The sequence below is a fragment of the Gilbertella persicaria genome, assembly GCF_025201335.1.
Source record: "Gilbertella persicaria strain CBS 190.32 chromosome Unknown B0P05scaffold_46, whole genome shotgun sequence".
Taxonomy (NCBI): Eukaryota; Fungi; Mucoromycota; class Mucoromycetes; order Mucorales; family Choanephoraceae; genus Gilbertella; species Gilbertella persicaria.
In genome coordinates, this window is record NW_026252007.1 from 15,426 (window position 1) to 35,135 (window position 19,710).

Sequence of the window (19,710 nt, forward strand, 5' to 3'; positions counted from 1 at the left end):
GAGACTGGGATTTCGGTTGTTGGTAGAAGTCGAAGGGCTTTAAGGGATAGAAAGTCTGTCGTGTTTTCTGTGGAGAAGGTGGTGCAGTCAGTTGGACTTGTTCAGTATTCAGCAAATGCTGACAAGTTCAATCTGGCCGTACATGAAGTACAAGAACTGTTTGCAAGGCAGAAAACCTGGTGATCTTCAACTTGTGTAATTATTTTAATAAGAAAAAGTGCTTTGTCTTTATGTAAATAGTAAAGAGGTAGTGGTAAAACCCCCCTCCAGTTCGTTAAGTCGCCGCTGCGCTCAGGTGAGTACTTTTATCTGTCTCATTCTGTCATGACTCTTTTCCATCGTTCTCTTTTTTCCAGCACTTTCTCGTTTCCCATCAATCACATTTCTTTATTTATCTCTATGACACTAATTACTCCATTCCTCCCTCCATATCCCTCCAGTACCACAGTATATTCATTAATCCTTTCTGTCGCATTCGCTTAGCTAAAACTTGAATTTACAGTTAAAACAGAAAAAGTAATAATGAAAACAAACAATGCTCTTTCTTTAATGAGTTCCGGGTAAATAGTAAAAGAAACAAATATAAAAGGAGAGAGGAATAACACAATGTCGAGGGAAAAGGGAGGAATGATGAGATTAATAAAATTGGGGAATGAGAAGAACTATGTTGACCGTTTCACACAACCAGATCTTGATTTGAATAGCTCAATTTTATTCTTGTTCCCATGCAGAAGAGAATACCTGCTGAGCGATTCTATATGGCTGTCATGATCCACCACGATTGATTTGATCATTTTACAGCTCCTATAAAATATACAACAAAAGTTAGTATGAGATAAGCATATGAGAAACACTTTTCATACTTTAAAAATGTGGCAATGTCTCCAGGATTGTTTGATAAACCAGCGTATGAAATCACACAAAGCCGAATCTTTTTGATTGAGTGTCCAATGAAGTCGACCATTGCTTGAGTGTCCCCATCGCAATAAGCCAAGCTGGTTGCCTTGATGTTGTTATTGCTGTTGGTATTGTTGTCCGCTAAGAAATCTCTTTCTAAGATCGGTGAAGATGATGTTGAGCTGGTAGAGGTGAAGATATAACGACAGAGACATCGGTTCCTTAACTTCATGATCATTGCCTCGAGGAGCCTTTGCCGTGTCTCCACGCTTTCAATGCCTGGAGATTTCCTAACATATCCAACATTTATCCAATTGCTACCATTGTTATTGATTTCTGTGCGGAAGGCAGACGTTGATTCCACCAAATTTCCTATAGCATTGTCCTTGAGCTTGTACAACATTCGTCCTTTGATATTCTTTCCATCGACACGTTTGGAGACCCGTTCGCCGAAGTCTTTGTCTTTGATAAGTTTTCCAAACTTTGTCGTATCCATAAACTTGGGCAGTTGTGGCAGTTGCTTGGTGATGTTGTTGTAGATGTCCGTCGTGGTATAAAAGGCATAGTCAAAGATATCTTTGTTTTCAGCAGTCTTAAAAAACATTGACTTGGTGATCGATAGTAAACTTTGGAGGCTGTAGACAATTGAATCATCGGCGCTATCGTCGCTATCGTCGCTATTGTCGTTCTTACTGTTGTTGTTGAAACCGCTGATATTATCACTGGCCACAACATTGCTTGGATATAAAATTGGACTAGTAGGTGGCGTCCTAGGATAAGTCTTGTACGTAAACGGATTCTTCTCGATAATTGATTTCCCCATAGCAAAAGGATGTTGAGGGCCTTGCTCTTCGGTATACGTAACACTAAACACGTTGTTATCTACTATGTCATTTCCTTTTCGTCGGTTGTCAACAGTGGGAACCATATCAAGTACAAGGCATATAGCTTGACCGCGTGTTAATAAGTTGTTTTTGGATGTTGACATGAATTTGATAGTAAATCGATAGAAAAAAGTTGCTTAATTATAACGCGTTCTTTTTTTTGTTTAATTGCCACTTACCATTTTCCCTGATCGCATATTTGTTGTCATTGCACAGGTTGCCTGTTTCGACATTTATCCCGACACCGGTAAGAATGCGAGACGAACCCTTTGAAATGACTTTGCTTCACATTGTTGCCGGCTTCTGTAATCCTCTTGGACAAAGTGTCTTCCTGCAAAAACCTATGACGCTTAACTTTATTCTTTGCCACTGCCCAGAATTGTTCAATTGGATTAAGCTCAGGAGAGTAAGTAGGAAGATGTACACATCTGTATCCTCGATACTCAATATACTTCTTTATGTTTTCATGCGTGTGAATGGGTGCATTATTCATGACAATATAGTGGCCTTTCATATGTGGGTGTTTGTCCATTTCGTCAAGAGTCATTTTTAAGAAACTAATGTAGTGGCCAGTGACAGTTCTTGAGCTTATATGTCCTTTAGCTTTTCTTTTCTTAACAGGCCTTGGTTTTTTTACGCCGACGGTAATCAAACCCAAAGCAGAGATAGCGCCTAATATAAACGTCGTGTTTGCTCTCGTTGTTGGTCTGGTAGCAATAGCACGCGTACCTTTTCTAGGCCAAGCTCTTGAGTGTTTCATATTGATATCAAAAGCAGACTTGTCAAGAAACACGCAATTCATCAGAAAGTTCATGTTTGTAGTTTCCTATTTACAAACCCAATTGTACCGCTCCTCAATTGTGGTGATCTGAGCACTTTCAATACAAAATACAATAAATAATCTTTCATCATATAAATGAATAATCACTTATAGCACTATACATTATAAATATAAAGTAAGCACTGTATAATGACAGTAAATAACGGTAACTGGGATAATATGGATATTTACAAATAAGGAAACCATAATTGTACCTTTTAGATAACAAGGAGAATTTACATTGTCAATTCCCAGGCACAAGCTGTCAAGGTGTTAAGTAATCAATAATCACTAATCATAATTAGTCAATAAATCAAGTAGTATAAAAGACAACCTGGAAAAGATATATTTTAGACAACAATCAATTTATTTTTGTAATAAAGAAGTACTGAACAGTCTCACTGTATTTCTTTGTTTTCTTTTTATTCTATTCTATTTTCATTTGACAACCCAAACACCATACAGCCATTTGCTGTTGTAAGGCTGTTGAAATATCACTGCTTGGTACTGCCATTTGAATATAATAACGATGTTTCAGAATTTACTATGAACAAATAATACTACTTTCACATATTTATACCTATATATTTTTACTTATACATATTTATCGAATAAAACCAAGAAGATCACTGTTCTATGTTCGAAGGTCTCAAGAAAAATGTTCTATGGTGGAAACTGAACTAGAATCGTCCATTTCAATCTCCTCTAGAGCCACCAAATATGTGCTATGTTCATTTACTCCACATTTGCATTATAAAATGCCCATATTTCCACTTTTCCATGTCTTTTGGGATCCAAAATAGCATAAAATACTTTACTATAACTCAATATTGACATATTTTATATGATATCTAAAACAAAAACGTTCAGATCAGAGCTTAAACATACCATTCCTTGATCTGCCATTGTTCGACAACCACACTATCAAAACAGCCCTTTTTTTGCTTAAGATATGATCTTTAAGCAAGGAATTGGATGGTATGACTGGTGTGGTAGCTGCGTAAAATTTTCTGGACCTATAGGGATACCAAGAGCTCTTGAAAATGGAATGTCAGATTGACCCTACATAGATCAATCCAACCAATGTGAGGTGAGATCATGTCTAGATACTTCCAACAAAACGAAAGCGAGTTTACTAGGATGAAAACGTCGACTTGATTTCAGTAGTGTCTTCAAATTTACCTTCAGAGTTTTAGCAGGTACTAAATACTTGCTCATTGGATTGTTCTCCGTTGGATTGGATATCGTTGATAGTCTTTTCAGTCGTTCAAATCGAAAAAGGTCTGCTGCAGAGAAAAAAAGGAATATGTGTCATCCTTACTGGAAAAAGTCCTTTTGCCTAATGATTGATGAAAAGTAGTTTTCTTTTATTTTGTTCATATCATTTCAAATCTATCTTCAGTAGAGCGTCTATTGTAATCTTCACTGTCTCTATAGTTTGTCAAACCACCATCAATCAGCAAAATAGGCGTGCTTTCAGCTACTGTGCTATACATATGGTTGTGCCGAATCATATCATTATCATCAAACTCGTCGCTGTCTACTTCCTGTAATCCGTCCACTACTCTATGTTGTTCTTCTGTCTCGAGAGATGCTGTTTCTTTGTGTGCTTTCGCTGCAATGACTTTGAATTTAAGCCAATTATACAATCCAATACCAAACAATGTAATGCATAAACCAATAATGTTGATAATTGTCAAGACATCACCAAAAACTAAAGAAGAAATAAAGATAGTAGCTACTTCTTTAAAGATGCCACAAACACTCAGTGTCACAACAGAGGTACGCTTGATCAAAAAGAATTCTGACATGATCATAAAAAATGCCAAACTGCCTCCTGCTAGTATAATACCAATCTAAATAACAGTATGAATATATAAACAAAGATAATGAGGTCTTACAGTGTGCATGCCTTCGCCAAACGTAATAAAAAAGGCGCTCTTGAAAATAGTAACATAACCTTCTACCCCAGCAGAGATGATGAGTAGAATAATGGCTTGTGAAGGGGCCAAAAAGAAGATAGAAGCAAAAGGATTTGTGAGCCCCATGCTTTCTTTACGCAACAAAACTTCAGTCAATGACCAACGAAGACCGCCACAAGCAGCAGCTGTCATGACTTGGATAAATCTAGAAAACGTTAAGTATGTACAACAGTCTATTTGATATTTACCCAACCACATTAAAGTCAGTTTCGTCAGACACCATCAATACAACACCTACTGTAATGATAACAATAATCAAAATTAATTTCCAATTAGGCTTTTCCAGCTTGAAAATAAATGCGAATATAAGCACAAAAGCAAGCGTGGATGATTTACACATGGCTAACAAGGATTCAGTAACTATCTTATCGTGAGAAGACTTACTATAGAACGAGAGCGTAATTGTTTTGAGAGATAGGTTTGATAATCCAATATCAAGACTGGTGGCCAATGCACAAGGCAGAATTTTATAACTAAAAAAAAAAATCATAAATAGTCAGCCCTCCCCTATTTTCTATATAAATCTCACATGTAGTCTGATACTGAAGGTCTTTTGGTAGGCCTTAATTGAGGTACAAGTAATATAGAAGTACCAGAAAAGATGAATTGGACAATCATATGCACACTTGTTACAAATAAAGGGTATCGAAAGTTATAATGATCCTCTGAAAACATCCATTTGTTATATACTGAAAGAATGGTTGCAAACTACAAATTAGTATAGAAACAAATCGTTTGTTTACTTACTATATACCATGAAAAGATCCAGAATAAATTAATAGCAGAAGTTTTCACGATACTTTTTCTTTGTTGTACTTGTCGTTCTTTAGTTGCAGGCTCGTTTAATAGAGTTTCAGATGGCAAAGAAAGTGGATCGTCATCTTGCAACGAGTACTGGCTTTCTTCAGACACTCTGCTTTGACTATAGTGTGTCTTCAAGTGGGTTGTCATAGCCAAGTTATTATAGCTTAAAAGGGAAAAGCAAAAAATGGAAGAGAGATAGAGACAATTTTACAAAGCCAATTTTGATTAAAACTCCTTTTATTTTGATATTAAATGGGTTAACGATCACCGAGCAGTTTCTTACGTGGCTTTTTTCAATCAAAAATATGCAATTCAACATATTAGAACTCGTATTACACGCACACACACACACAATCGCTCTCTTTCTTTTCAAAACAGAATACAATGTATTATTACTTACCAAATTACGGCGATTGTCTGTTGAACCAATACCAGCTGATTGAGCATAACTTTCTGCTTTGATAGGATCTAAAATGCCTGTGCCATGTTTACCAAGACCTTCTCCTTTCTTCCAACCCATTTGTAGCAACATACGAGCACCTTTGTTGTTTTCACTAATAGGTATGTTCATAGAGGCCTTTGGTAAAGCCTCTCTACAGAAAGAAATGTTAATGCAATTGTACAACTTGTCAGTGTGTCTTACATTGCATGTGGAGTAGACAATTGTCTTGGTGGTGGAGGTGGTGGAGACAATATTGGTTTTTCAGGCTGACCATAAGCTTGTCTTCTTTCAGCAGCTCGATTGCGATACTATTCTATGTTAAGCAACTAGACAAAACATGTCCACATATTACCTCTGTTATTGGTTCTGGTATTTTCATTTGCAAATCTTGCTCTGATTTCATAAAACCTATCTTTAGTTTTGCTTTGTTCACTGCTGAAGTATCATCCAGATTTTTCTATAAAATCAGATTTCACTATTGACATGGTTATACATATTCTATCCCGTACTTTGTGAAGTTCTGAAACTGCTTGATGCTTTTCTAAATCAGGCTTGGATTTGAACTTGCGTTGACATAAGACGCAAACCAGGGTGACGATATCAATATAGTTATTACGTCCTCTTTCAATCTCTTCCTCTGTCTCTCTTTCCTGTTTGAGTTCTTCTTGTTTCCTGTTCCATCTTTCGAGTTGGCTATGAATCTAGGCAAGCTCAATAGGCTGATATACATTTCTTCTTATTTTACCTTTTTGGCAGCAATAGGCGGTAGTGCATCCTTTTCAGCGCGCTTGCGTTTGCGTTCTTCTGGTTCTTTTAGAATTTCATTGACTGCTGGCTTGTGAATAGAAGCTGGTTCTTGCTTTTCTTCTATTGTTTGATCATCAATCTTACTACGAATAACAAACTTGAAAGCGGGTTTTTGCTGCTGGTTAAACATATTGAAAAGAAAAAAAAAGTAATAAATAAAACTCGCTTCGTGTTTTTTTTTTATCATGAGTGTGACTTAAAAAAAAGCGACTTTGCTTTGGAATACAAGTGATAACTTGTTTGCATGAAACAAAGTGTGAGAAAATAAACATTTACTTTGAATATTTGTAACAAGTTTTCCTACACACATAGAAAGAGAGAAGGAATACTCTTCTTCCCGCACAATAATGCTTGGCAGAATATTTCAGCCGAAAAATTGATTTCCCTCCTCTTTATCATTTATTTCCGCTCATCTCTCTTTTCCTTCTTTTTCTCTCTCTTTTTCTTCTCTCTCTTTGTTCATATGTTGGACTACTATATTCAAGAAAACAACCGTGCAACTATCCAAGACAACCGTCTTATTGCCTCTGAACTTATCAAGCCAGGCACCACTATTTTAGTCGAACAACCACTCTCGTCTGTTCCATTACCATCCAAAAGGCACCAACGCTGTAATTATTGTCTAAGAAAAGCACAACTTCAATGTTGCTCACGATGCAGATCCGCTTATTTCTGCAGCAATGAATGCTTCCGCAATGCTTGGCTTCATTTCCATCGAGTGCTTTGTGAACCACAAGTGACTGATATCTATAAAAATGTAGATGCGGATCGATGGTTACTGGAAAGAACTGCTCTGACGCTACACAGTCACGCTCGTCTGAATAAGCAACAATCCCATTCTCCGCCTCATTTGCCCTTTGCCATACAAGCCCTTCATCAGTTACACACATCAAGTAGCACAGCTATTCATACGGTACAGGATGTGGTAGAGTTTTTGAAACCTTTTGATTGTCAGATATCCCATGAGGACTTGGGTGATCTTTGGCGTCGTATTCAAGTCTGCAGCTTTCCTATACAAGATCCCGAGCACTATTTAGACCAAGTGGCAGTAGGTGTCTATCCAGTGACAGCCTTATTAGTGTCTCATTCGTGCCGCCCTAATGCAGCATTAATACATAAAAAAGGTACACAGTATGTGATTGCAATAGAAGATATTTCACCTGGAGAACCCATCACCATCTCTTATGTGGATCTGATTAGCACAAAAGCAACAAGAACATCATCTTTGAAAGAGCGATTCGGACAAGCATTTGAATGCCATTGCATACGCTGTGAAGGAGAACTTTGTTCAGTTGATCATGCACTAGAAAAAGGCGAGCTATTAGGCCTTTCTCAGCAAAATGCGATTGACCTTGTATCAGAGCAGATCAAGACATGGTCGGTTTTGGAAATGATGCAACATGCAGAAACGAGAGAAAAAGACAGTTGGTCACCTATTCAAGTGTTACAATTACCCGAATTTACTCACTTTGTCAGCAGAATTGCTGCCCCTGATATTTATTACGCTTCTATTGACAGCAAAAAAAACACACTACCAGATAGCACATACAAACTGTTTGTCAAAAAAGATCGAGCACAGTCATTGCAGCGTATACCTGTTGCTATTATGGCTATTATGAATGTTCCTCAAGTACCTGCGTTTACTATTAATACCATTCTTGCAGCTCAAGAAGTCATGAAGAAAAGAATTATGGCAGGTCGTTGGGTAGAAACCTCTCGATGTGCCTTGTATTTGTATACTGCGTATCGATTCATATATCCTCTTTGGCATCCTAAAATGACATACCATACCCTTGTGTTGGCTAGATCAGCATGGAATGCACTGGTTGAAATGGAATTGATTGGTGTTGAACGCAAGTTAGAGAGAATATATGCCAATGGTACTCGTACTTGGATTGAACTAGCTAAAAATGCTGTTGATATTACATTTGGAAGAGACTGTACCTTATGGAGAGATGTTGTAGAGCTTCAATGGGTCTATGAGCGTGAGCGTAAAGTAAAGGGTACTGTTTAATCATAATAAATGTCTATTTTGTGTGTGTGTGTGTGTGTATATATATATACTTTGCAATAATTATTTATTTCTGATATAATATGGAAAAATTAGCTTGAAACCCTCTCATTTGGAAGAGAATCTTTGAGGCCTACTCAAACTTCCCTAAAAAAAAAAAAAAAAAAAAAAAAAAAAATTCTGATCTAGCTAGCGCTTGAGGATGGCTGCTAATCCGTTGTTGATATTTTTATATGAGAAAAAAGAGCTGAATTGAATTGATTTGATCAGCGCCATCGCAAAGCATGAAAAAGAGGTCAAAGTCTTCTATACAGAAGATTAGTTAAGTCTAATAGTAGTGACAGCAAAAAATATTAAATGAACAAAAATTAAATTGTAGAAATCAAGCAGAGCATGAGTTGCATGTTGCTGCCTACATTAGGCCATAACAGATATGAACCAGTCTATGTAGAATATTGAGACAGATACGAAAAAGTAGTTGAATAACCTTGTCAATTGCATAATTGCTTCAACTCATTACATTCTTACTACTACTACTACTACTACTACTACTACTACTACTACTACTACTACTACTACTATTACTAAGCTAACAAGCACTGATTTCTTTCTGCCTATACTGTCTTAAAGCAAACACATCATCCACAAAGAACTGAGTGCGTTTAAGTATCATCTTGGCTCTTGAATTAGAATATCTTTGTTGTTGAGTTTGAACAGGCTGATTTTTTATTTCAGATCACTGTATATTTGAAGAATGAATTAATGATCTTGCTTTGTATCCTGAGGCGTGCCTTCAATTTATTGACTGAACAGCAATCCAAGTAACACGTGCGCCTTTTTAACTGGATCTATAGAGACACCCACTGCGCAGAGAAAAAAGACAGTTTGAATGTGAACGCGGCTTTATTGGTTTTTTTTTCATCTCTTTTAGATTAGACTTGTTTTTGCATCATGTAAGTCATGTTCATAAAGTGCTTGTAAGACTTATTTTTTTTTATATAGGACGCAAACACTGGTTCAGTCTGAACGAGTGGCCTCGGCCGCTTTGTACAGACCGTTGCCTAGAAGATGGCATTTGTATATTTGGCCCTTTGTTAGCATGTTTTATCCCGTCTTTTGTTATATATATTTCACTCACTATGATACCTACCTTGGTTCTGAAGAATGGACTTTTGTTGCTTTGGGCAGTATCATCACTTTACATGCCATGACCTTCTTGGTTTGTCAGTGGAGTGTTGACTTGAAGGCTCTTTTTACTTGTGTCAAGGTAAACATACCTAATGCAATGTGTATGTTCATGACATCTTTTAGGAAAATGACGTTAAAAAAGCAACTATTATTAAGATTGTACCTTTCCGTTATCAAGGTAAAGGTACTCTTGTTCAACTTGAACACAGCAAGGTAAGTCAAACAGAGAGAGAGAAAAAAAAGTTATATTCACCCATGGTAGTCTATTGATGGTGAAGATGAAATCTCGTTTGTCTTTCAACAGAAAAAGTTCATTTATAACTTTGACAAGAAGCAATTTCAAACATTGCTTTACCCTTCCGACTTGAACCATACTGTTGGATCATATCAAAGTACTAAGGGATTGTCTACGAAGAAGCAAATCGAATCACTTACTCATTCTTATGGTCTCAACAAGTTTGAGATTCCTCTGCCAACATTTACTGAGCTTTTCAAAGAACATGCTGTTGCACCTTTCTTTGTGTTCCAAATCTTTTGTGTAGGCCTTTGGTGTTTAGACGAATACTGGTATTATTCTCTTTTCACGCTGTTTATGTTGGTCGTGTTTGAATGCACTGTTGTCTACCAGCGTCTTCGTACCATTGGCGAATTCCGTGGTATGAATCAAAAGCCTTACCCTGTCTTTGTCAAGCGTGAAAACAAATGGACTCAAATCCAAAGTGACGAATTATTGCCTGGTGATGTTGTCTCTATTGTTCGCACAAAAGAAGATCAAGGTGTTCCTTGTGATTTGGTTATTGCTGACGGTTCTTGTATTGTCAATGAAGCTATGCTTTCTGGTGAATCAACGCCCTTGCTTAAGGAATCCATTGCACTTAGGGATCCCAATGAAGAATTTGATATGAATGTGGCAGACAAACTCAATGTGCTTTATGGTGGCACGAAGGTTCTTCAGGTCAGTACTCCAAAGTCAGAAGCACCCCCTGATGATGGCTGTGTCTGTGTTGCTGCTCGTACTGGTTTTGGTACTTCTCAAGGCGAGCTTGTGCGTACCATGATCTTTTCTACCGAACGCGTCTCTGCCAACAATTTCGAAGCCTTACTTTTTATTCTTTTCTTGCTTATTTTTGCTATTGCTGCCTCTGGTTATGTCTGGACTGAAGGTGTGAAGAACGATAGAAAGAGATCAAAGCTCTTGTTGGATTGTATTCTTATTATTACCTCTGTTGTTCCTCCCGAATTGCCTATGGAATTGAGTTTGGCTGTCAACAGTAGTTTGGTTGCCTTGTCTAAATTTGCCATTTATTGTACTGAACCCTTCCGTATCCCTTATGCTGGTCGTGTTGATGTCTGTTGTTTCGACAAGACAGGTACATTGACAGGCGAAGATCTTGTATTTGAAGGTGTTGCTTTTGCTGATGACAATCGTCCCAAGACTGAACTTGCTAAGGCTACTGAAGTGCCTGGTGTGACACGCTGGGTATTAGCCAGTGCTCATGCTCTGGTTCAATTGGAAGATGGTATTGTAGGTGACCCTATGGAAAAAGAAACACTCAAGGCTCTTCAATGGGAATTGGGTGCCAATGATACTGTGTGTCCCAAGCTTGAAAAGAAAAGTCAAAGCTTGCAGATTCGTCGTCGTTATCAATTTAGTTCTGCCTTGAAGCGTCAATCTTCTGTTTCTACCTTGAACCTTCCTTCCTCCAGTGCCAAAACATTCATTGCTGTCAAGGGTGCCCCTGAGACACTCAAGGCTATGTACACTCAAATTCCTGAAGGCTACGTTGACACTTACAGACATTTCACACGTAAGGGTAGTAGAGTCCTGGCTCTTGGCTATAAAGTGTTGGATCAAGCCTTGTCTGCTCATCAAATCAATGATTTGCCTCGTGAATCTGTTGAATCTGATTTGACATTTGCTGGTTTTATTGTGTTTACTTGTCCCTTGAAAGAAGATGCGATTGAAGCCTTGAAAGAACTGAACGAATCCTCTCATCGTTGTATCATGATTACAGGTGATAATCCCTTAACAGCCTGTGCTGTTGCTCGCGAAGTAGCTATTGTTGAACGTGATGTTTTGATCGTTGACCGCGATGAAATGCGTAAAGACAACAAGGTTGTTTTCCATAGTATTGATGAATCTTACCGTGTTGAGGTGGATCCTCAAGTACCTTTGGATAAGGCACTTTTGGACAAATACGATCTCTGTTTAACAGGCTCAGCCATGTCTCAATTCATGCTTTGCAAGGACAATATGAACAGCATTCTTGAACACACTTGGGTCTATGCTCGTGTCTCTCCTTCTCAAAAGGAATACTTATTGACTGGTTTGAAGGACCTTGGCTACACTACACTTATGGCTGGTGATGGTACAAATGATGTAGGTGCTTTGAAACAAGCTCATATTGGTGTTGCCCTTTTGGACGGTACTCCTGAAGATCTCCAAAAGATTGCTGAGCGTCAACGTATTGAACGTATGAAGGCTATGTATGAACAACAAAAGAGTATTTCAGCTCGTTTCAATCAACCTCCTCCCCCTCCTCCTCCCGCTATTGCTCACCTCTATCCTGAATATGCTGCTCAAGTCAATCGTCAACAAGCTCAAAATTTGACACCTGCTCAAAGACGCCAATTAGAACAGAAAAAGAAGATTGAAGAAGCCACACAAAAGATGATGGAAGGTATGGATATGGAAGAACCACCCACGATTAAGTTTGGTGATGCTTCTGTTGCTGCACCTTTCACTTCCAAACTTCGTAATGTGACTTCTATCAACAATATTATTCGTCAAGGTCGTTGTACTTTGGTTGCCACTATCCAGATGTACAAGATTTTGGCATTGAATTGTTTGATTTCTGCTTATAGTTTGTCTGTTTTGTATCTTGATGGTATCAAATTTGGTGATCTCCAAGTCACTATTTCTGGTATGTTGATGGCTGTTTGTTTCCTCTGTATCTCTCGAGGCAAACCCTTACAGAAATTGTCCAAGGAGCGTCCCCAACCCAATATTTTCAATCCTTATATTATCTTGTCTGTCTTGGGTCAATTTGCTATTCATATTGCATCTCTTGTGTACATAAATGCACTTGCCAAGTCTCTTGAACCGTAAGTTGCAATTATTTTTTTTTTTTTTTTTGGCTAATGACTGGTATAGACCCAAAGAAGTTGATTTGGAAGGTGAATTTGAACCGAGTTTGCTTAATAGTGCAGTTTATCTTATTCAACTATCCATGCAAGTCTCTACATTTGCCATTAATTATCAAGTAAGTTTTTAGATAGAGAATTTTCACATGACTTACTTTTATATTAGGGCCACCCATTCCGTGAACGTATTCAAGACAATAAGGCATTATATTATGGCTTAATGTCTGTGGGTGGTGTTGCTTTAGCTGGTGCTACTGAACTTTGGCCTGAAGTCAATGATCAACTTAAGCTTGTCAGATTCCCTGGTACTTTCCGCTACAAATTAACACTCTGTATGATACTTGACTTTGGTATTGCTTATGCCATTGAAAAGGTGACCAAAGCATTGTTTGCTGATAATCGTGCCAAAGCCATTGCCAAAAGAGATTAAGTCATAGATATATCTCATTGTGATATAGAAAATAAAATGACTGTTTAGTCTAATGATTACTTTATTCTAAAATATTACATCTAAAGAAAGCCTGTTCTTTTGCCAACAGCAACCATAGCTACAACATAGATTAACATGCCTAAAACAATCCAATAAAACCATACTAAATCTGCTTCATCTTGTCCAGGTACATGGACGTTCATACCAAACAAACCACCCACCAAATTCTTAGAAAAAAAAGAAAAAAAAGAAAAGGTACGTCAGTTAAATGAATAATAGCTCCGTAGTTGACTTACCAAAGGAACAATAATCGTGGCGAAAAAGGTCAATCGATTGATGACTTCGTTGGTTGTATTACCAGCCTGTGAGAGTTCAATGGAGATTTGCCCAATGTAATTTCGATGGGCACGACCGAGAATCAAATCATAGTGGTTGACATTCTGTAACATGGTCAAGATATGATCTATTGTTTATCAATAAATAGTAATGTTTACTTTTTTTTTTTACCTTGAATATCACCAAGATAAAGTGTTACTTCATGGTGAACCTTAAGCTCGTCTTGTTCTTGATCAAGTGTGTTTAAATTGGTCATGGAATGAGATTCCCGTAGTCGCATTGTATTATAATTGGCTTCTTTTACTTTGTCATCATAACGCTTAATCAGACTTCGAACAACATCTGCTTTAGGACCTAATAGACGCAAGAGTTGCATGACTGTCTTTCGACAACTGCCAATACGCCTCAACATATCATTCTGTTCTGATCCATTCAGCACAAGCACAAGATCGTCAATGGAGTCTACTTCTAATTCTGTGTGCTGAATAAGAGGGGCAAAACTGTCGGTGATATTATCAATAAGAGCATAGTTGATCCATTCAGGGGTAACACGAATGAAGTCTTTTAATTGATGAATTCGACGACGTACGTTATGAGGATGAGGCAAATCTTGAAATCGGAACTAGAAAACTTTTTTTTTAGAGAAAAAAGGCAAAACGGATCACTTACTGTCAAGACACCGTCTTTAAAAATAATGATATAAAAGTTAACTGCTTCAAGATAGTCTGGACTATGGAAGTCATGATTGAAGCTTCTAAAACTGATAAACATGTAATTCTGGAATATTTCACATTTCTCTCGAGATTCTTGTGCTTGAATGTCTTCGGTTGTCAAAGGGTGAATTCGGAAAATCTAGTTGTGATTAGACCAAAGGCTACAGAACAACAAATCAAAATGTTACCTTACTGATATTTCTCATTTCCTCATTTGAAGGTGCAAAGATATCAATCCACCAACTGGTTGTCTCTATCAAAAGGTCTGCCACTGTCTTGGCTTCTTGTCCTTTTTGTGGGGAAACAATATTGAGCAATTGTCGAAAAGAAAGACTTTTGATTGAGCCGAGATCAGCGGAATAGAAAGTGTAGCGATCAATATTTTTATTGACTTGAGATGGATCCTATATTCGAGATATAAGCACGTTTTTCATTTTATATTTTTGTTTATTTACCCGAATATTGTCCCCATACATACTGTATCTTCGGTGAGGAGAAGGTTTTTCATTGCTAAATTCAAGTAAATCATCTAGTCGAGCTGTTAATTGATGGTCTATTTCTTCCCCGTCTTCTTCTTGTTCTTGTTCTAATTCTTCTTTTGTTGTTGTCGAGATATCAGGCTTAAGGTATGATTTTAGTATATCTATCTCGATAGTTGAATGGTGGTCTGTATGATGATAAGGATAACAGACTTCCATATCATCGTTTCTTTTGGCTTGAACAGGTGAGGGAGTAGAAGCAGTGGTGTCAACGGGATCCATTTGAAGAATATAGTCTTGCACTGGGGTTGACAATGCTTTTGTATGGAAAGCTTGTTCCTCCATCTTTTTAGATTAGAAAGAGTAGACAGTTGACATTAATATAAAAATGAAAAAAATGAAAAAGAAAAAAATATAGACAGTCTAGTCGAAGCGGACTGAAGGTCGGAAAAAAATTGGACCAATGCAAGCGTAAATTAAACATCAAATCGTACCTGGATCTCGTCGTACAGTATGAACTCAACCAGCGCATAACACCTTTATTAGCCTCAATGGGGACACATACTTCAAATCTAAAGTGGACAATCCTCTCTTTCTCTCTTTGGAAAAAAAATAAATAAAGGAAATTTATTAGGATCATCTTTCTCATAGCGTCCCGGCTGTATTGCATTAAAAATACAATTCCTTGACAAAACTAGACTTAAGGAAGTCAAAAGATAGCAGCTTTATTGAAAAAGAGTTCTATAAGTTCATTTAGAAATCGATATAGGCTTATTCTTGATGCTGGCTTTTGTGCGATCCTGGAATAAACGTTTCATAATTCGGACTCTTGTTACCATCTTATCTATGACTTACCTTCTTTTCATGCTGTAACTACTCTTAACAGATCAAAAATAGTATTCAAAAAAGAGCCAATTTTCGTATACCAGGACTACTTCTTTTTTTTTTTTTTTTTTTTTTTTTTTTTTAGTAGTGATCATATCATGAGTCAATGCACCAAGTGTGCTTTCCTTTTCAAGCTACACCCCCCTTTCTTGTCTTTTTCTGACATACTTCATGTTGATTTCATCAAAAGCCAAGAAAAAATGGCGCATTTGTACAGGATTTATACACTTTATTGTAAAATATTAAATGAACAAAAATTAAATTGTAGAAATCAAGCAGAGCATGAGATGCATGTTGCTGCCTACATTAGGCCATAACAGATATGAACCAGTCTATGTAGAATATTGAGACAGATACGAAAAAGTAGTTGAATAACCTTGCCAATTGTATAATTGCTTCAACTCATTACATTCTTACTACTACTACTACTACTACTACTACTACTACTACTACTACTACTACTATTACTACTACTACTACTACTACTATTACTAAGCTAACAAGCACTGATTTCTTTCTGCCTATACTGTCTTAAAGCAAACACATCATCCACAAAAAACTGAGTGCGTTTAAGTATCATCTTGGCTCTTGGATTAGAATATCTTTGTTGTTGAGTTTGAACAGGCTGATTTTTTATTTCAGATCACTGTGTATCTTTTCTTTTTTTTTAACAATCATGAGTGATTCACGCGTAGAAGACCTTTCCACATTTGATTTTGAGAGTTACATTAGTAACTACGAGGGTAGTCTCCTTTTATATTGTCTACTTTACTTAGTTCTATAGGTTACACGCGTATTGCTAGAAGTCTGTTTATTGCCAAACACTCTCATGCACCTCTTGCTATTGAAGCCTATAAAAGTGCTATTCAAGACATCAAGGCCAACACATTCAACACAGCTAAATATAAACTTGCACTCGAATGCCTTAATTCAGAATTATCAAGTCAAGGACAACCTAGTGTTCCTATAGATCAAGATTGGATTAATGAAGCTCAGCAAAAGAGTAAATCAACGATTGAAGCACTCGAACACGATCTAAAGACAGCGAAAAGCAATCTTGCTAAAGATGAGATCCGAGTAGGTCTATGATATATACACAAGTATGATTGAAGATTATCTAGTTGTGTCATACACGTATAGGAGATCAGTATTATAAAAAAGGTGACCTTCCCACTGCCATGAAGAACTATGTGAGAACAAGAGACTATTGCTCAACAAGCCAGAATGTGATTGATATGTGCTTTAATACCATCAAGGTAAGCAGAACTTCTCAGAAGCAATGGCTGAACCTGTACAGGTCTATTTGGATGATCGAAACTACTCCCATGTAGTCCAGACATATATATCCCGTGCAGAAGCAACACCTAATATGCCTGATAAAGTCAATACTTTATCTAAGCTAAGATGCTGTCAAGCCATTTCTTTATTAGGCGGAAGTGACAGCCCCAATCGCTACCGAGCTGTGGCTACTGCCTTAACTGAAGTCTCATTTGAGTCTGCATCTCATGTGAGCGATATTATGTCTGCTAATGATGTGGCTATTTATGGTAGTCTGTGTGCATTGGTCTCATACGACCGACGTCAATTCAACACACACATCTTGAACAATACGAATTTCAAAAACTTCCTTGTAGTAGAACCTTCACTTTATGAACTGCTAGAGGCTTTTTACAAATCAAAATATGCCATTTGTTTTGAATTGCTAGAGAAATACAAGCAGACATTAGCATTGGATATCTACTTGGCATCTCATATACAAGCACTTGTTCAGCTTGTACGTGAAAAAGCCATGGTTCAGTATTGTATTCCTTACTCTATGATTGACATGCGAAAGATGGCAACAGCATTTAACATGGATCTTGATGCATTGGAGAATGATTTAGTTACTTTAATTGGTAAAAAACAAAAGATTTCTGCTAGAATTGATAGTCATCAAAAGGTAAGTAAAGAAAAGTGAGGATGTTGTATTTATTATGCCTATAGATTTTATGTACAAAGAAACAAGAAAAGCGTTCTGAAGCATTAGAAAGATCTCTTTTGGCTGGTGACGAGTTTGATAAATCTTCTAAGGCTCTTTTGTTGCGACTTCACTTGTTGAAAGCAAATCTAATTGTGAAATAAAACACTTTTTTTGAACCAAAATAAATTAGAAACCCAGCATTTATGCCTCTTTTTTTTTCTCACTCTTTTTTTTTTTTTAGTTTTATCAAGTTACCTATGAACTCTGAGGCACCAGTGAATACTGCAAGTATTCAAACATAAAACAAGACTTGTCTGACTGTGAAGAGTAGGGACATGCTTTTGCAAACGCAGCAGAAGATCACGAAGAAAGAGAAGACTGGTTAAAAGCAGCAGAGGCACACTCAAAGGCAGCTGGTAAAAAAAAAAAAAAAAAAAAAAAAAAAAGTTTTTAAATAAATATGCTCATAGTTGATATTAGAGCAATTTGAGATAGCTCTTAAAGATGCTACTGATGCTGAGGTTTGAAATCAAAAAAGATAACCATGATTTTATTTATCATGTGCATAGGCCACCCGAACATTGCGACTACTGTCATCCAATCACACTCGAAAGGCAAACGAGTTGAACCGTAAAGCACAAAGATTGATAAAAAACACAGATCAGAATCAAAAGACAACACAAAGCAAACAACTCAAAAAGACAGGCTCATCTTTAATATCAAGACTGTCTGGCAATGAAGAAGCAGTAGGGCGTCGTATAAGTGAAATAGGTGAATCCTATGCTTTGTTATCAAATGTAAGCAAATAGCCTTGGTTGATTGATTCATTAAAAGGTTGTTTTTTTCTTCTTAGGAAGATCAAGAGGATGACCCTTTTAATAAGTTTTTAGGAGCAGTAGACGGGTTAGTGGATCAGCTATTTAATCCTGCCATTGCATTCACTTCAGCTCCATTAGACGAAAATGATAACCCTATTTCTTCCATTATATCAAAAGAGGATACAACAAAAAGCATGGTTGACTCTTATTACCTTGTACCTAATCCAAATAGTTTGAAACAACAAGAAATACCATTCACAGACGAAGCAGAGTAAGGATACACACACAAGACAAATATGACTTATGTTTTCTGTAGGGCCACTCAAGAGGAGTCAGAAAATGAAAAGTTAAAGAAACAAGTCGCACAGCTGACAAAGCGATTGAAAATGCTTGAAATGGTAAATCAGACTTGTTTTGTTGTTCAACATTGACATGGTCTAGTTTGCGGAAGAAAATAATACGCTGAAGAGCAGCGTACTTCAATTTAGAAATGATGTTCATAAGCAGGCGAAAAGAATCATGCAATCCTATCATGAATCAGCCATGCGATCATCTGCTGCTGCTTTACTTGGTGGAGGTAGTAGTAGTAGTCGCTATTCAGCCATGCAGAGCACAAATACTGCTCCTTCTTCACCTGAATTAGGTCTGTATCGCACAGATACTGACAATGTGTTAACCTGTTTGCATAGTATCACGCCTTAAAAAACTAGAAGAAGAAAACAAACAGTTACGAATTCAAAATGAGAAACAAAAAGTGCTTATGAATCGATATAAGGAAAGATGGGAAATGTTAAAAGAAAACGCCAAAAAAAGAAGAGCAGTTCCTACGAGTTCAACGTCAATGGCTGAAGAAAACACACATGATTTGCCTTCTATACTTTGAAATAAATTATTCAGTTAAAAAAAAAAGCAAATTCTGAATGATATGTTTCTGTATGAATGGTCTCTATAAGCTAGTTATAAAGAGATATGAGCCTAATTAACTAGCATTATTTGGCAGATACTTTGCCATATGGCATAAGGCACTGCTAAATTGCACACGAATATGCCACTTTGCCTATTTACTGGGCAGTCGGTGTACCTCTCGAAAAACGGCAGTAAACTTCTGAC

At 37.1% G+C, this 19,710-nt stretch overlaps 8 protein-coding genes across 8 annotated transcripts; 4 read left to right on the top strand and 4 right to left on the bottom strand.

Moving 5' to 3' along the window:
- Nucleotides 1-521: 521 nt before the first annotated feature.
- On the bottom strand, nt 522-1,913 carry B0P05DRAFT_599464 (uncharacterized protein). The gene is made up of 2 exons (XM_051583206.1): nt 864-1,913; nt 522-804 (listed from the first exon to the last, which is right to left on the bottom strand). The coding sequence occupies exons 1-2, from the start codon at nt 1,883-1,885 to the stop codon at nt 663-665; spliced, it is 1,164 nt and encodes a 387-aa protein (XP_051431277.1). The 5' UTR covers nt 1,886-1,913; the 3' UTR covers nt 522-662.
- Nucleotides 1,914-3,977: 2,064 nt separating this feature from the next.
- On the bottom strand, nt 3,978-5,534 carry B0P05DRAFT_477342 (triose-phosphate transporter family-domain-containing protein; the record flags this gene model as incomplete). Its single annotated transcript, XM_051574961.1, has 5 exons — nt 3,978-4,457; nt 4,503-4,728; nt 4,772-5,056; nt 5,113-5,291; nt 5,331-5,534. 5 exons carry the CDS (start codon nt 5,532-5,534, stop codon nt 3,978-3,980), a joined length of 1,374 nt encoding a protein of 457 aa, XP_051431278.1.
- Nucleotides 5,535-5,601: 67 nt separating this feature from the next.
- B0P05DRAFT_556710 (uncharacterized protein) lies at nt 5,602-6,786 on the bottom strand. The gene is made up of 6 exons (XM_051579947.1): nt 6,575-6,786; nt 6,339-6,530; nt 6,182-6,286; nt 6,031-6,137; nt 5,788-5,980; nt 5,602-5,674 (listed from the first exon to the last, which is right to left on the bottom strand). Exons 1-6 carry the CDS (start codon nt 6,764-6,766, stop codon nt 5,645-5,647), a joined length of 819 nt encoding a protein of 272 aa, XP_051431279.1. The 5' UTR covers nt 6,767-6,786; the 3' UTR covers nt 5,602-5,644.
- Nucleotides 6,731-8,687, top strand: B0P05DRAFT_556719 (uncharacterized protein). Its single transcript, XM_051579948.1, has one exon. The coding sequence runs from the start codon at nt 7,100-7,102 to the stop codon at nt 8,648-8,650; it is 1,551 nt and encodes a 516-aa protein (XP_051431280.1). The 5' UTR covers nt 6,731-7,099; the 3' UTR covers nt 8,651-8,687.
- A 763-nt stretch (nt 8,688-9,450) lies between these two features.
- Nucleotides 9,451-13,488, top strand: B0P05DRAFT_556720 (putative SPF1-P-type ATPase). Its single transcript, XM_051579949.1, has 6 exons — nt 9,451-9,600; nt 9,650-9,914; nt 9,959-10,048; nt 10,098-12,940; nt 12,990-13,098; nt 13,146-13,488. Coding segments are annotated over exons 1-6 (3,573 nt in total). The 5' UTR covers nt 9,451-9,598; the 3' UTR covers nt 13,410-13,488.
- A 1-nt stretch (nt 13,489) lies between these two features.
- Nucleotides 13,490-15,517, bottom strand: B0P05DRAFT_516300 (uncharacterized protein; the record flags this gene model as incomplete). The annotated part of the gene is made up of 6 exons (XM_051575700.1): nt 14,914-15,517; nt 14,647-14,862; nt 14,415-14,597; nt 13,917-14,367; nt 13,706-13,872; nt 13,490-13,636 (listed from the first exon to the last, which is right to left on the bottom strand). Exons 1-6 carry the CDS (start codon nt 15,280-15,282, stop codon nt 13,490-13,492), a joined length of 1,533 nt encoding a protein of 510 aa, XP_051431282.1. The 5' UTR covers nt 15,283-15,517.
- Nucleotides 15,518-16,471: 954 nt separating this feature from the next.
- On the top strand, nt 16,472-17,947 carry B0P05DRAFT_556727 (26S proteasome subunit RPN7-domain-containing protein). The gene is made up of 5 exons (XM_051579950.1): nt 16,472-16,565; nt 16,607-16,899; nt 16,944-17,078; nt 17,120-17,761; nt 17,806-17,947. The coding sequence occupies exons 1-5, from the start codon at nt 16,499-16,501 to the stop codon at nt 17,941-17,943; spliced, it is 1,275 nt and encodes a 424-aa protein (XP_051431283.1). The 5' UTR covers nt 16,472-16,498; the 3' UTR covers nt 17,944-17,947.
- A 63-nt stretch (nt 17,948-18,010) lies between these two features.
- On the top strand, nt 18,011-19,514 carry B0P05DRAFT_556735 (uncharacterized protein). The gene is made up of 8 exons (XM_051579951.1): nt 18,011-18,066; nt 18,114-18,198; nt 18,263-18,303; nt 18,352-18,579; nt 18,636-18,871; nt 18,917-18,998; nt 19,042-19,243; nt 19,290-19,514. The coding sequence occupies exons 1-8, from the start codon at nt 18,040-18,042 to the stop codon at nt 19,481-19,483; spliced, it is 1,095 nt and encodes a 364-aa protein (XP_051431284.1). The 5' UTR covers nt 18,011-18,039; the 3' UTR covers nt 19,484-19,514.
- Nucleotides 19,515-19,710: the final 196 nt, after the last annotated feature.